We start from the raw sequence: 15,658 nt of genomic DNA, 5'->3' as shown, positions 1-15,658 counted from the left end.
CATTTTCCAAGTGTTAATATATTATTTTTGACAATGTCAGTGTTTGTGTGAAATGTCAATGGATCTGACTGATGACACTTGGCAGTTGGCACTTGGCACTTGGCAGTTGATAGGTACCTAATGTAGACATGATAGAATTAATGGTTCGGAAAACGCTCGAAGTTGGAATCGTATAAAAGTGAAATTTGGTAATAAGAATCTCGTGTTTTCAATTTTCTAGTAAAAACTAAGCTATTTTTGTTAAAATGAATAAAATTGTTAAGTGTGCCCTAAATAAGTGTTAACATTAATAAGTATTATATAGAATTAAAAGGAAGAAATCCTTATTTAAACCAGCTTTACTTACATTGTGAAAATGGAAGAAAAATATATTTTATCATTAGACATAGGGACAACAACAATACGTGCTGTTATTTATAATACTCGTACTGAGACAGTAGCCAAGGCTGTAGACAATGTAAGTATCTTAAAAAATAATATTTAATCTACATTGTATTTAGGTGTATGCAGGTCATCACTTTCAATTTCAATAATTGAATTACAGATTAGATTTTGAAGCCATTTACGTGTACATGTTTATATAACTACATCTGGTTGTAAATAGTGAGCTGAGCTGAACTGAATTACATTCCATACTCAAATCATCCTTATGCTTATAGTTATAAGGGGAAAGCTGATTTAGAAAATAGCAAAGAAACTTCAAACATTGTAAGATCATACAATTTTAATTTCAGGTAATACTGCATTATCCACACCCTGGCTATGTGGAAATAGATCCAGATGAATTGTGGAGCTCTGTTGTGGATGTTGTAAAGAAAGCATTGAGTAGTACGTTATTTTTTGGAATATTCTAAAAGTTCAATGTATTTTAGGAGCTATTTGTACAGCTTGGCTTTATGTTAAAAAAAGCATGTGTTTTTTATGTACTTTTAATGTTATATTTCATGGACAAATTTAATTGTTATGTGATATATAATTTTAATATATTATTTACGATGAAGGTAACACTATAGATCATAAAGTTTTAAAAGTTAATATTCGTGATTATCTGCTGTGTAGCTTCCCTCCCATTAAACATATCCTTGATAAGAAAATATCTGTACAGAATGTTACAGAATTTTAAGCTAAATTGAAAAACAAAACAATGCTATCTCAATGAAACTTAGGGCGGCCGTACATGGACCGCTCGAGCAGTTAACGGCTGAGCGCCTTACACGGACGGCTTGAGCGGTCGGTCGTTGACGGCTCGAGCCGTCGGTTTTTGACTGTTCGAGCCGTCGCTACCAACCGCTCGAGCCGTTGATTTTTTGACTAGTCGCGTCATTGATTTTCAGGGGGGGAGGGAGCCGTCGACGGCTCTAGCGCAGTCAACGGCTCGAGCAGTCAGTGTATGCCTCACGACCGCTCGCGAGCAGTCGACGTCACGATGAAATTTCATCATGCAGTTGACGGCTTGAAGCGGTCGCGACGGCTCGAGCGGTCATGTGTATGGCGGTGAATGAATGTTCATAGTTCACCGTGCGGTCGCGGCTTCAAGCGGTCGGTCTCAACTGCTTGAAGCGGTCCGTGTACGGCCGCCCTTAACAAATATATCAAAAGCAATGTTTGCAAAGCACATTGTTCTTATCATTCTTGTCATGAAAGAAAATATGAATATGCATATTTTAATCCAAGTATTATATCTATACTAATGTTATAAAGCTGAAGAGTTTGTTTGTTTGAACATGCTAATCTGGGGAATTACTGGTCCGATTTGAAAAATTCTTTCAGTATTAGATAGCCCATTTATTGAGGAAGGCTATAGGCATATCATCATGTTCAGACCAATAGGAGCTCAATGCGGGTAAAATTGCAGGGCACAGCTAGTAAATAATATATTGTTTAACAAACAGGTGCAAGTTTAAGTGCAGGACAAATTACTGCTATGGGCATATCAACCCAGCGCAGCACTTTTATCACATGGTCAAAAGAAACTGGTAAACCTTTTCAACGATTTGTGACATGGAAGGATTTGAGAGCTGACAAATTGGTCAAACAGTGGAATGATTCTTATATTTGGAAGGTATTTAATTTAACTTAAATCTGTGATAGAAATTATTCTAGTTTTACAAAATGAAGATTGTATCCCAGATTGTCCTACTAATATTATCAACATGACAGCTCGTAAGAATGCATGGTTGTTCATGTGCAAACCACTGAACTGATTTTGATGATACTTGTCAGTTGCATTAGCTGCAAAATACCTAATTTTAAAAGTTTTTCACAATATTGCAAATTTCCATAAATATCTTCTAACTATTGAAGAAAAATATTCTATTTTAGAGATTTTGTTTACATTTGATATTTTTTCTTATATTATTGATCTTATAATATATATTTTTTATTACAGTTTATAAAGTTTGGGGCATATATGCTTTTTATTGTATCAAGGAGTAAAAGATTTAAAGCTGGAAGCGTTTTTAAATTTTCTAATAATCAGGTACTTACGCAATTAAGCATGCAAAATAAATTTTTATAATAGTAACCTTTCTCAACAGTATTTATAAAAGCAATAATAATAATTAAACAAATATTATTGAAATATATTTCTTAAATATATTAATTATATTTACATTATCTATGTACATATAATAAATCTGTAGAAGGGTCAATTCTGTACATTGAAAATATTGAAAAAATAAATAGCAGGGGGTGTTACTGGATCGATACCAAACCCAAATATGTGATTAAAAAAATTTTTGTCTGTCTGTCTGTCTGTCTGTCTGTCTGTCTGTCTGTCTGTCTGTCTGTCTGTCTGTATGTGAAGACATCACGTGAAAACTAACGGTTCGATTTCGATGAAACTTGGTATAATTATACCTTATTATCCTGGGCGTAAAATAGGATACTTTTTATCCTGGAAAAATACGTAGAAAAAAAAATATCTTAATTTTTGGTCCGCCTAAAGCAAAGGGGGCGCAGGACTTAGAAAATTTTTGATGGAGTTGGTGTCATATAACACCTATTTATTATTGTTTTATCCTAAAGATTACGCTAATATAAGCATGTTTTATAGAAAAAACTTTTTCTCTAAAATCAAAAATGGCCGAGATATTCGCCCTCAAAGATTGATTTTGCGCGTCGACGGAGCCCCGCGAATGTGTAGTTTTTTTTTTTAAGAAACCTAACCTAACCTAACCTAACGGCTAACCTAACCTAAACCTAACCTAACGTAAGTGTTGATTAGTTGCCTACGTGCAGCTCCCTTGAAAACCATCAATCTTTGAGGGCGAATATCTCGGCCATTTTTGATTTTAGAGAAAAGTTGTTCCTATAAAACAGGCTTATATTAGCGTAATCTTTACGATAAAACAATAATAAATAGGTGTTATAATGACACCAACTCCATCAAAAATTTTCTAAGTCCTGCGCCCCCTTTGCTTTAGTCCAACCTTTTTTTGTAAGATGTCATTGTCAGAGTTATAAGTATATTAAGAAGAGCTGGAACGTCAACACATTTACACATTGCACATGTTAGGCCGGGAGATACTGACACAAAATTTCGGGTCATTTGTAACAGGATGGCGGTCTAGAGGGGTCTTACTTATCCGACGAGTGTGACTTACGCCCACGCGACTAGTCCGCCGGTACCAGCGTTCTGACCATCATTTTTCTTTTTGTCATTGCGTAATAAGACCTCTGTAGAACCGCCATTCTGTTACAAATGACCCGAAATTTTGTGTCGGTATCTCCCGGCCTATGTATGTGTCATATTTTGCAATTGTTTATAAATACAGGGTGATGTAATTGGTGTAGTACGAATATCTAAAAATCTATGAAGAATTTTGTGATACAGTAAATGGAAGAATTATATACTTACTATTTTACAGTATTTAATAAATCATTTAATTTTTTGTTCATTTTCATTAGAAATGTCAATTTTTCTCACCAAGGTGGAAATTTGGATGATAAGGATCTTGTTAGAAAAATATAAATTTTGACTAAAATCGGCATTTTTTTTTCAAAAATCAAATTACTAATTAATAATAATCTGAGTTATCACCATTTACATTAATTTACAAACGATATCGGTTGTTCTTACTTAAAATTGAATACCAATGTCTTATTGCGGTATGTGTTCTTTGGAAGTGTTCGTAAAGTTGTTGATCCGCAATTGATCCGTAATTAAATTTTGCGGAAAATCTTTTAGAGCGCTTAGTTGTGACATATCCTAAGCATATTCAATAGAATTAAAAGACGAGCGAATATGCAAGCCAGTCTAAAACTTGAATATTTTCTAAAATGAAACTAGAGTCGCATTTATTTTTGAACATACTGTAAGTGAAATTGCATAAGTGTGAGTACTGTGAACATGCCAGCTTTGCTTAATTGACCTGTACTCAAAATGGAGAAATAAACCATCCACGCGAAGACGGACATCCGCGCGGACGGAGTCGCGGGCGGAAGCTAGTTACATATAAAGATCTGTCGTGATTTTTTTGCCTCGGAAATTTACTTAGAGATAATGAACAAATATTAAACATCCTAATTTACATAATATGTGAACTTTGTAGCCTTGGAGTTTAGGTATTTCCTAATATTGCTATTTGTACCTATTCATTTATTTTTATTTTTCTGAAAATATTTTATATTTTGTAATTACTTACATTATTAAAAATTGATAGAATACTGTTCATGGGACATCAGACCAATATAATATTTTTTTAATTTGTTTGAGATGGCATAGTCTGAACACATCCATTTGATTAGCAAATTGTTATTGTTTCATAACTTTATTTTTATTGTGGGATAGCAAATTGCTAGAATAAAAACATATTTCAATTTGGCTATATACTTAATGATAATTGCTTATTATTAAATTGTTTGTAATGTAGCGTATATTCATATGAGCTCTATTTATTTTATATATTTTCTTAATTGTAGACAACATTAAGGCTCTATTGGGCATTACATAACATACTTGAACTCAAAACTGCAGTGGAGAAAAATGACGCTATGTTTGGGACTTTAGACACATGGCTGTTGTACAAAATGACAGGTAATTAAGAAAAAAATAATTGCTTAAGACCTGTTCTGCTATTATTATTATTTACTGCTTAGCTCAGATGTTGAAGGAAAAATATTATTTGCCTCGTAAAATGTTTTTATTTTGCGAACGCGCGTTGAATGAAAAAAATAACAATGCTTTATTTTAATACACTTAAATTTAATTTTAGCATTAAAATGATTTTGGAATAGTGTTAAAGTTACAAGGGTCTTGATTCATTTAATTGCTTTGTAAATTTTTCACCTTAAAATATAAATATATCACGACAACCTATACTTCCGTATTTTGAATGTATGCGTATTTTATATTAATTGAGTTTTGTATAAATATTCAGATGGCCGTGAGCCTATGAATGACTAACGATGAGTGGTACCTTGGTCGGAAATGTCCTTGGTCAGCCTTATCACTTGGTATCTGTATAAGACAGGATCACACATTAGACAGGATTTGGTGCATAGCGCGACTATTTTGACCACTTTAAATCGAAACAAAATAGATTCAGCCTTTTTACGGATAGGTATATTTTTTAGATTATATTTTAAACTTTTATAAAATAGTTCAACTATTTTTGGGAGTAATCTAATGATAATATAAACAGGCTGAAAAGCAAAATGTAGTTTGGGCCTTTGTACGACTTAAATAAAAACAAGCTCTTAGGAACGTTTTATTTTAACATCATAGGCCATATCTTATAATTAATATAATGAAATGAAATTCACTACTAGCTATGAAAAACTTAAAAAAAAATATCTTGATATGACGATCAAAGTTCTTTCAGATAGAAAGTTGCACATGAGCGATGTATCATCAGCGTCCGCCACTGGTTTCTTCGATCCGTTCACGATGCAATGGGCGGGCTGGGCCATGTCCATATTTGGTATACGAATGGCCATGTTGCCAAGTGTGGTCGATACAGCGGGTGAACATTTTACCAGCACTGCGAAGGAGATTTGGGGACACCCTATACCTATAAGGTGTTGTGTAAGTAGATTTAGTTTCGAAAATGTGTTCTATGTTTATTTTTGTTTCATTTATTTAAATAAGTATTTATTTAAAATTATATATGTATGTTTATCAGCCATCTGGTTTCAACTTTCAATAACACAAGCGAAAGCTTAGTATGTGATCAGATCGTGCCGTATGTGAAAATTGTCCCGAAATATTTATTTATTTATTTAAATTATTACAAACAATAATAACAATGAAAATAACATTTGTAAATTATAATTAAGTTTTATGTAGTTTGGTACTTATCAAAGTGAGCATGTAATTTTCTTCGACTGGAACTTGAATATGTAGGTGAAATCTCCCAATAAAATGGATAGAACCATTCCAGAAATTAGCACGGACGACAGAAACAGAAAGACATGACTTGTCTTCCTTATTTCCTTTGTACTTCATTTTAGTCATAGTCTATCAAGAAGATACAAGTAAATGTTGAAGATTTTAGATGGATCCTAGAAAATGTTGAAGATGTAAGCTGTTATATTTGCGTATACCTAGAACCCTGCTCACCCTTGACAGTGTAAAATTACTATCAAGGAAGAGCGGGATTTTGGGTGTCGTAATATCTTCGAAACAAAGGAAATGGAATATTTTAGTAATTGTCTTTGTATTTTGGTGTTTAAAATTTTTTTCTATTCACATAATGACAAAACTCATATTTATTCAAAACAAAAACATGTATTTACATCCGTTTTTAACTACGACAATAGATTTAGAAAACATGTGAGTTGCCTTGAGAAAATATGACTTAAATATTTTAAACTTTTTGTATCAGTTCATAGCGTTTTAAATTTGTCTTCAAAGAGGAATATAAAATAATATTTTTTATATTATTACGAGAAATTATACACACGTTATTGTTATATTTCAGTATAAGATTATGTAGGTGCAATACGTTTGATATTAATATAATGGGTTTATCGCTCGAACAAAGTTCGTTAATGCTTCCAATTGAGATACAATATAAATCAATAGCTGTAACTAAAGACTTTGGTATACTTGTAAACCAACTTCAAAAAAGAAGGAGGTTCTAATTTGATTTTATGTTTTACTAGGTGAACCGATTAGGATAATTTTTTTGTTTGTAACCTGGTGTCTCCTATGTAGTCCCAATTAAAATTTGTTGTAAAAAGTTCTCACAATTAGAAGGCGGCTTAGTTTTTTATTAAAAAAGATTATATCCTACTAATATTATAAAAGCGAAAGATTGTGAGGATGTGTGTGTGTTTGTTACTCTTTCACGGAAATACTACTGAACCGATTACAATGAAATTTAGCACACACATATAGAGGGTAACTTGGATTAACACATAGGTTTTATCCCGGAAATCTCACGGGAACGAGAACTATGCGGGTTTTCCTTGGAAGACGCGGGCGAAGCCGCGGTCGGAAATCTAGTGTTATCTATATCTCAACTATGTAGTTTCTTCCAGATAGCTGATCAAACGGCCTCCATGTGGGGTTCTTGCTGTTTTGACGTAGGTGATGTGAAACTAACTATGGGAACTGGGACATTTTTCAATATAAATACCGGGGACTCCCCCCACGCGAGTGTCTCGGGGTTGTACCCAGTGGTGGGCTGGAGACTGGGCTCTGAACTAGTGTTCTCGGCGGAAGGTGCTAATAATGATACGGCTAGTATTATTAAATGGGCGCAGAATTTAGGTGAGATTAATTTATTTTGGTTTAGAAAAACAGTTTTTACTTACTAACTCACTTATATCCATCCATCCTTCTTTCAAACTCAAATTTAAAAACCTTTAATTCATGTAAACTTTCAAGGTATTCTTTTCTCATTTATAATATTTCTTTTGCATATTTATGAAAAGCATTATTGCATATTACATAATATTTATGTAGTTTTTTTATCAAAATAAATTGGTTAAAAGCCTTGATAAATTTTTATTTAAATCTATAAACAGTTCGATATTTCAGGTTTATTTGACAAGCCGGAAGATACGTCAGAAATAGCGTTATCTGTTCCTGATTCTGATGGAGTTTTCTTTATTCCCGCTTTCAGTGGACTTGGTGTAAGTGTATCTTAATTAATTTATTGAACTACTCGAGCATAAGTTCGGCGTTGGAAAAAGAAATTAAATATAGCTTTGTTACTCAGGAACAGTCATCGAAATAATGTTTTGTTTGTATTTATCTACAACTAACAAGTTTACAAACAAATCAAATTTTGTGTCTTAATATTACTATAGCTTTATACCATAGCTGCAGCATTATATATTATTAATTTTGTATTGTCCCAGCTTTACTAAAAGCTTTGTTCAAAAAAAGTTCCTAAATATAAAAAAAAAAATGTGTGCGTGTACTAGTGTACACACGTGAGAAGTGTAACTTCTTAATGACCTTATTTTTCAAAAAATAATTTACTATTTGCAACTTTACAGAAATAAGTCGAATCACGCGTGGTAGGGATAAGAAAAAGATGGCGAGTAACGGAAAAATGTCACGCGTAACGAAAAAATGTTCCACTAAATTTTTTCCAACCCCGATAAAGAAGTTTTACTTGAATAATCTATTAAAATATTTTGAAGTTTATTAATATTTTAAATAAATAATTCCATTTCCAGCCGCCATACAACGATTGCACAGCTGCTTCAGGCTTCGTAGGTATGAAGCCGACAACGTCCAAAGCGCACTTAGTCAGAGCCGTGCTCGAAGCTATCGCGTTTCGTACCGCACAATTATATGATTGTGTGAAAAAGGAGACTAATTATACTTTCACTACTATACGGTAAGTGGTAATTTTAAATTTGTAAAAATATTATCTATACTTACTATACTTACTTAATATCATAAAGCTGAAGAGATTGTTTGTTTGAACGCGCTACCACCTACTGGTCCGATTTGAAAAATTATTTCCGTGTTAGATAGCCCATTTATCGAGGAAGGCTATATGGAGAACATGAATTATATTATATTAGTTTACTTTTTATGTTGAGTCTCTAAAAATATCAGTCTAATATCAGTTTTATGGAAAATTGTTTTAAATCCAGATTTTTTTTCTTACATTTAAAATTGTTTCATTTTTATTTGTAGGTTGGATGGAGGTGTATCGAACAATGATTTCGTAGTACAACTAGTGGCAGATTTAACAGGACTGCGTGTAGAGAGACCGGTGCAGGTCGAAATGTCTTCCCTTGGTTGTGCGCATATAGTGGGGTTGCAATTAGGTATGTAATATGTCAATTTTCGTTTATTATACTAGTGTTTAATTTGTTTCAAAATAAGTTAACGTTACATCAAAATCGGTAAAGTAATTTCGAAGCTAATTTGGTAAAACAGAACATAAACCTCTTATAATAGTTACTCTGGTTGAAGAAAAAAATATTGCTCCCCAAAATTTATTCTTATATTTTTTCTTCTCCTTTCGTCCAGACGTTCTTGCATGCACCTAAAAGTAAAATAATTCTTCATACTTTTTGATATTGTTGGTACAGAAATGTGACCCTTAATATGTCTATAAGAAATTGTTTTTATCTTTATTACAACCGTTCATAATATTTCAGGTATATTCAAATCGAAAAAAGAGCTAATATCCCTCCGCAAAATAGGCAACGTGTTCGTACCAAGAGCGCAAGTTAAGAAGTCCTATGAGAACGTAATATCACGTTGGGAAGACGCCGTCAAACGTATGTGCGGGTGGTATGTTGATAATAAAACATCTATATCACAAAATAGCGTATCAGATTCAAGTAGTAACTCTATTACTCCTCAAAATAGTTTCAAGGTGTCTCCGAAGAAAAATGGGAAGTCTAAATAGCGGTGGTTTTTACTCCTGCCGCTTTGTATTGCGTGCGTTCCCATACTTAGATGATATAAGGCCCCGCCCTGTAGGTGTAAGATGCGTTATAGTATAAGTTTACAACTGATGGTGAACTGTTGATTTTATATTGTATAGTTTAAGGATTAGGGTGCTTTTCCACTAATAATGTACGAGGATGTGTAGCGAGGAATGTGTTTGTTTTTACAAATCATATCGATTCATTTAGTTTGAAGTTTGAAGCGAAGCGATACTATTGGTTATTTACAAACACATTCGTCGCTACACATGCTCGCAAATTATTGGTGGAAATGCGCCCTTAGGTTAAGGTAAAGAAGTTTTAATGGATAATGATTTTTATTGATGTGTAATCTCATGTTGGATTGTTTTTTATAGGAATTGTGTTGTGACTATGGATTTGTGTGTTAGCTATGAATAGGTAATTTTTGATGTCTACCCTCCCTGTGATTATTTTCTTGCCAAAAACATTTTTGTTTTCAATTGTTCTTTATTTACTAACTTGTGACGAAGTTTTTAAACAAAATGTGCCACATTCATTAGCTTTACGGTAAATGCTATTTAAAATTAAGCTTTATGATATCTGAGATGATTATATATTCTAAGTATGATATTATATGCTAATACGTAAAGTGCTCTTTTCTTATCGACTACTGCTTGAAAAGCCTTTCAATAATATTGAATATTCCATGAAAAACGTAATAGATATTTATTTTTAAGTCATTTCAATATGTCATGAAATACTAGATTTAGTTCACACCTTTATCTGCTTGTCTAAGTTCCGGATTCAATTAACCTTAATAGGAAATAGCGAAAAAGAGACGATTTTAGCTTTTTAAGCAGAATCAGTATTTTTTGCGAAGGCGTGAACTTGCTCTCGGCCCTTCGCTAAAACTAGGAAGAGTTTTTAAAGTTAACTTCAACGTGAAATAATCAATATTTTACTTTTATTATTGTTTAAGTATGAATTAAGTTTTAAGGCTCATCATGTAAAAACTATTGTTATTTCTTGTCATATTAATATCAATTAAAATTATAAATGCTCTACTAGAGAAATTATAATATTATAATAAAAAAGGTAGATAATATAATGAAGGGTTTAAAAACGGTTTTATTAGGGCGCAAACTATCTGTATTAGAGTCCTTTTTTTGCTTTTTCATGCAAGTAAAAAAGCATTGACGTGTGACTATTTTTAAAGACTGCAATGAATCAGAAATGACATGTTGTGATATAAATCGAGTAAGTAATTGGTAGTAAGTATATTTAGATGTTGTCTTCTTCCTTAAACCGTAAGTGACATATTCAGCTTTGAATATATGTAATTAAAAAATTGTATTATTATTTTATTAGGCGTTAAAATTTTTGATAGATGAGATTGAATAACATTGACATAGCGTTCCTACGTCTTTAAATATCTACGGTGTTGTTTCTAGTGTGAAATTTATTGTTGAAATTTATTGTAAGGACTTTGTAACCACAATTCAAACAAATAAATTTTCATTTCATTTCATTTCATAGTGGAAATGTATTATAAAAGTATTTAGAAGCTCGTAATTCACTTAGCATCGCACGTGTTACGACCACACGCATAATTGGCTTGACGAACTTTGTTTTCATATATATAAAAAAGTACTCTGTGAACTTTGTAAATAATAATCATTGTGCTCAAGCGTTAGGGCCGGCCGCGGCGCCGATATGACGAAGCGCAGCGCAGTGCACTTTTCAATGTCAAACTATTATCGACATTAATCTCGTTAAAATAACGTTCAAAAAAGCGCAGCGCGCTACCTTTCGCGTGTCACGCTTCGATGCTTTCTGAAATAAATTGTTGTCATTTAATTTTGAATTTTATTTTAATGAAGACAATGTCGAAAATAGTTTGATAATGAAAAATGCGCTGCGCTGCGCTTCGCCATATCTGCGCCGGGCCTTAGAGTCCGTTCACATAGACGGGCTCAGAGAGCATCGGCGTGCATTTTTCTTTTCATACCAAGTGCGTTCAAACAATCTTAATGAAAAACAATTCCTTAGGCCTGCCTTTTGAGTCGGCCTGTATGAACGGACTCATATGAAGCTATTGCTACTCATGCCGCTTGCGCAAGCAAGACTGCAAAGATATTCTTTACTCGTCAAACTTGCAGTTACGTATAGGTAAAGCATATAAAATGAATCTTTATTCAGGGATCAAATTGTTGTATTTTAAAGATTATCGGTGCATAATGTTGTAATTTGTTAGATTTTAAGGAATATTATTGACAATAGACGTAAGTACGTAACTATTATTAATTTAGAAGTTTGAAAGTGTATATAACTAGGTCCTATTATTGTAATATACGAAAACAATATGAAAATTCACCAATAGAACGTCGATAATATATAAATAGTATGAATAAAACATATTATATAATATACTTACCTAAATACCATAAATCATTGAATATTTTAATCAAGTGTTGTAAACAATTTTATCCTTTCGTTGTACTATGTATTTTGATTCTTATGGGTATGGCTACTAAAATGTAAATTTTTTAAGTGTTCTGTTTTTGAAAAATAAAACTAGAATTTATAAAATTTATTGTTTAATAATAATTAATGCATGTAACGTATATAATATGTATTTATAATATATATTAATGTGCCTATTTTATGATAAGGTTAATTTGTTGAATAGAATTGTATTGCTGAAAAGCCTATTAGAACTTCGAAAATGTCGTAGGTACCTAATATCTTTAAGAAATGTATTCTGAAAATAATTTATTTAGTCTTGACTCAAGTGTATTGTACGTGATGGTTCTTTATTTAAATTTTAAGTGTTCATGGAACGCGACTCAATTATTATAAATTCGTTTTTAGATAATATAACAAAAATAATTGTTAATTATTACTATTAATAAATAAATTTGATGTGAAAAAGTACTTGTACTTGTACGTCATTCATCGTCACTTTTTACCGCCAAATTATGAAAATTTTTATTGTAAATATTATGAATGTGATTATCATTTTTTTATTTTCTTTTGTTGATCGCCTTTAATTATATTTATTAGATGATTGATCTTTTTATAAATTTCTTTACTATAAATAATGAAGGATATTTTATAGTTACTGTTCATAGATTTTCTGACGGAGACTAATTGTGAAATAATGCAGTTGTAGAACAGTTCCGATTGTATAAATTAATTGTTATATGAAATGAATATTGAAGACGAATAAAAATTTATATATAATATCAGTCGAAACCATGTTTTTTTATTCCGTACTAGCTTTCCGCCGTCGACTTCGCCCGCCTGGTCGAAGAAAAACCCGTATAGATCCCGTTCCTGTGAGATTTCCGGGATAAAACCTATCCATTGTCCTTCTTCAGGTCTTAAGCTATCTCTGTACCAAATTTGAAGTAAATCCATGCAGTAATTTTTGACTTTAGCCCGGACATACATACGTTACTTTAGAATTTTTGTCTTGTTTGTCTAACAAACTAAAATTCTAAAGTAACATATTTTTGGCTTCAGTATCTGTTGTAGACAAGTCGTAGATAACGCCCCAAGTATTATTTAAAAAAAATAATATAATGTACCTACCTAAGAATATTCAAATAACCGTAATAGGTGGGTTAGAAGTCGGTTTTAACAATGTGCTTACAATTATACTTACTAATTACTATGAACTTTGAGCAATGGCCAATGAACATACTACCACAGACTAAATAATAATATACTACGTATACAAATACTACAGTCTGCATTCATGAACGTGGTTCGAATTAATTAGATTTAGGTCAGAATTATAAAGTTCAAATTATACCGTAGCATTCAGTAATCTATAATATTATACCACATTATACTAATTATTATTGGAAATCTTGGGCAATTATTGTGAAATATCATGCAATGATTGTTATCGTCTTAAGTACCTACCTAACTAAAAAATAAAGAAAGACAAGTTTAAAAATAACTATTCCCTTTCCCAGTAATATTACTTCTAAAAATAATGTTATTTATACATATAAATAAGCAGTAGGTATAGTTTTAAAGAAGCATTTATTCTCATTTAAAAACTTAAATCTAATTACATGATAATACTTATAAATAAAGTAAATAAACAATCAGATATTAGTCTCTTACTATTAATTATTGCATGTATACTGTACATTTAAAAATTTAAATATTAAATAAAAAGCATATATTCATTTGTAATATTTTTATGAACAAACAATAAAATTAACATTTAAATAAAATTGTATAAACCGGGTGTTATCGTTAAGTGTGCACAGGCGATTATTCCTTAACTATTGCAGATATAAAAAAAAATACCTAATGAGTAAAATGGCAATGATAAGTTTCTAAAAATTAAACGAGATATAATATATTAAAAAATAGCTTTAAACACAACCATAAATTTTCTTAAACATTCCTACATTTTGTATTCAAAGCAGTTTCGAAGTGACGTCCTCATTGTACAATACAATGAGGAGCTCTATTTACAGTTTCTAAATGAACTTTCCTTAAATTTGGCGAATTAAATGATGCAAAATGAATAAAAAACTAAAACCTTTCATATTAGTTAAATCTACATGGGACATTCATATATCACTAAATGTATGAGTAAAATTTTTAAATATCTCGTTATATTTAAAAAAGTTAATAATGTCCAGGTTTACTTAGTACTTTCGAATTTCGATATCAGTTTAATTTTTTTTGATATCTGCACGAGTTACGGAATAATCGCCTGTGCACGCTTAACGATTACACCCTGTATGCTTATTTTTATTTTCCTACTTACATAACTTAGCTTCTAAATGTCACCATTAAAACTTCATAACATTAACGAGTTCAATTAAAATAAAATTTGGTATTGCACAATGTACCTACATGTTGCTTTAGCGAATTAATACATAATATTTTATCCAACCCACGACGGCAGAATCTTAATTCTTCTATCAAAACCGACCAGGCTATTTTCATACTTTGACATTTCCGAATTTTCTAGAAGATCGTTGCTCAAGAATTCACTGAGAAAAGCTGCTGATCTCTTTTGAATTGTATGTTCTACTGGCGAACTAATTCCTTCGGGTCTTTCCGTAGTACGAATCTCATTGAGTGGAACGTCGATCGGCACGACTGCAATAATTTCTTTTACTTGCAGAGGTTCTGGTATAATTTTTGTCGCTTCCACATCATTATCCGGTACTGGAGCAGCCTGAAGACTCGCCACGGCCAGAAGCAAAATTAATAACGTGTATTCCATTTCTATAATAGATTTATTTATCACTTTATTTCAAATATTGGGTTTCCACGAGTAGTCTCTTCTTGAAAGATGAATATTATGTTCTGATAGACCCTTACATGTGCTCTTGATTTTATACATTTATCATTGGTTGTAATATAAATTGTGCTAAGTAATCCGGAATACGATGAATTATTTGAACCATTTTAATAGTGTGGACATATATTATTCTCAGTGGCATAATGATCATGAGTGAGCATTATTTATTGTAAAAACGGTGAATGCGCAAATATTCTTAAGAATAACGTGAATCCGTGATTCATATAATGCCAAAAATCTATTTTTATAAATTTCTTTACTATAAAATAATAATATAACGTTATATTTATAGTTACTATATTATGTTCATAGATTTTCTGGCAGAGACTAATTGTGAGATAATGCAGTTCCGGTTGTTTATTTTTTATATAATTTAAATAACATGAATATTGTAAAGGAAAAAATATAAATATATGTAGCTAACTAATAATAGGTACTTACTTATATTAGTCAAAACAATTTTTTTTATCCGTACTTATTTTCCCTGAATTA

General features: G+C 31.6%; 1 protein-coding gene across 1 annotated transcript; it reads left to right on the top strand.

Moving 5' to 3' along the window:
- The first annotated feature begins 145 nt into the window (after window positions 1–145).
- Window positions 146–11,343, top strand: LOC123699159 (putative glycerol kinase 5). Its single transcript, XM_045646051.1, has 11 exons — window positions 146–457; window positions 735–828; window positions 1,893–2,062; window positions 2,390–2,479; window positions 4,924–5,038; window positions 5,826–6,028; window positions 7,486–7,717; window positions 7,988–8,082; window positions 8,635–8,798; window positions 9,104–9,237; window positions 9,574–11,343. The coding sequence occupies exons 1-11, from the start codon at window positions 356–358 to the stop codon at window positions 9,825–9,827; spliced, it is 1,653 nt and encodes a 550-aa protein (XP_045502007.1). The 5' UTR covers window positions 146–355; the 3' UTR covers window positions 9,828–11,343.
- Window positions 11,344–15,658: the final 4,315 nt, after the last annotated feature.

This window comes from Colias croceus, chromosome 17 (genome assembly GCF_905220415.1).
Source record: "Colias croceus chromosome 17, ilColCroc2.1".
NCBI lineage: Eukaryota > Metazoa > Arthropoda > Insecta > Lepidoptera > Pieridae > Colias > Colias croceus.
This window is presented reverse-complemented; position numbering and strand designations above follow the sequence as displayed.

Bases quoted from the DNA above. Each gene is read 5' to 3' on its own strand.
- LOC123699159 (XM_045646051.1), top strand. From the start codon at position 356: ATGGAAGAAAAATATATTTTATCATTAGACATAGGGACAACAACAATA. The intron at 5,039-5,825 runs GTAATTAAGAAA...AAGTTCTTTCAG, and splicing joins GCTGTTGTACAAAATGACAG to ATAGAAAGTTGCACATGAGC. The intron at 8,799-9,103 runs GTAAGTGGTAAT...TTTTATTTGTAG, and splicing joins TATACTTTCACTACTATACG to GTTGGATGGAGGTGTATCGA.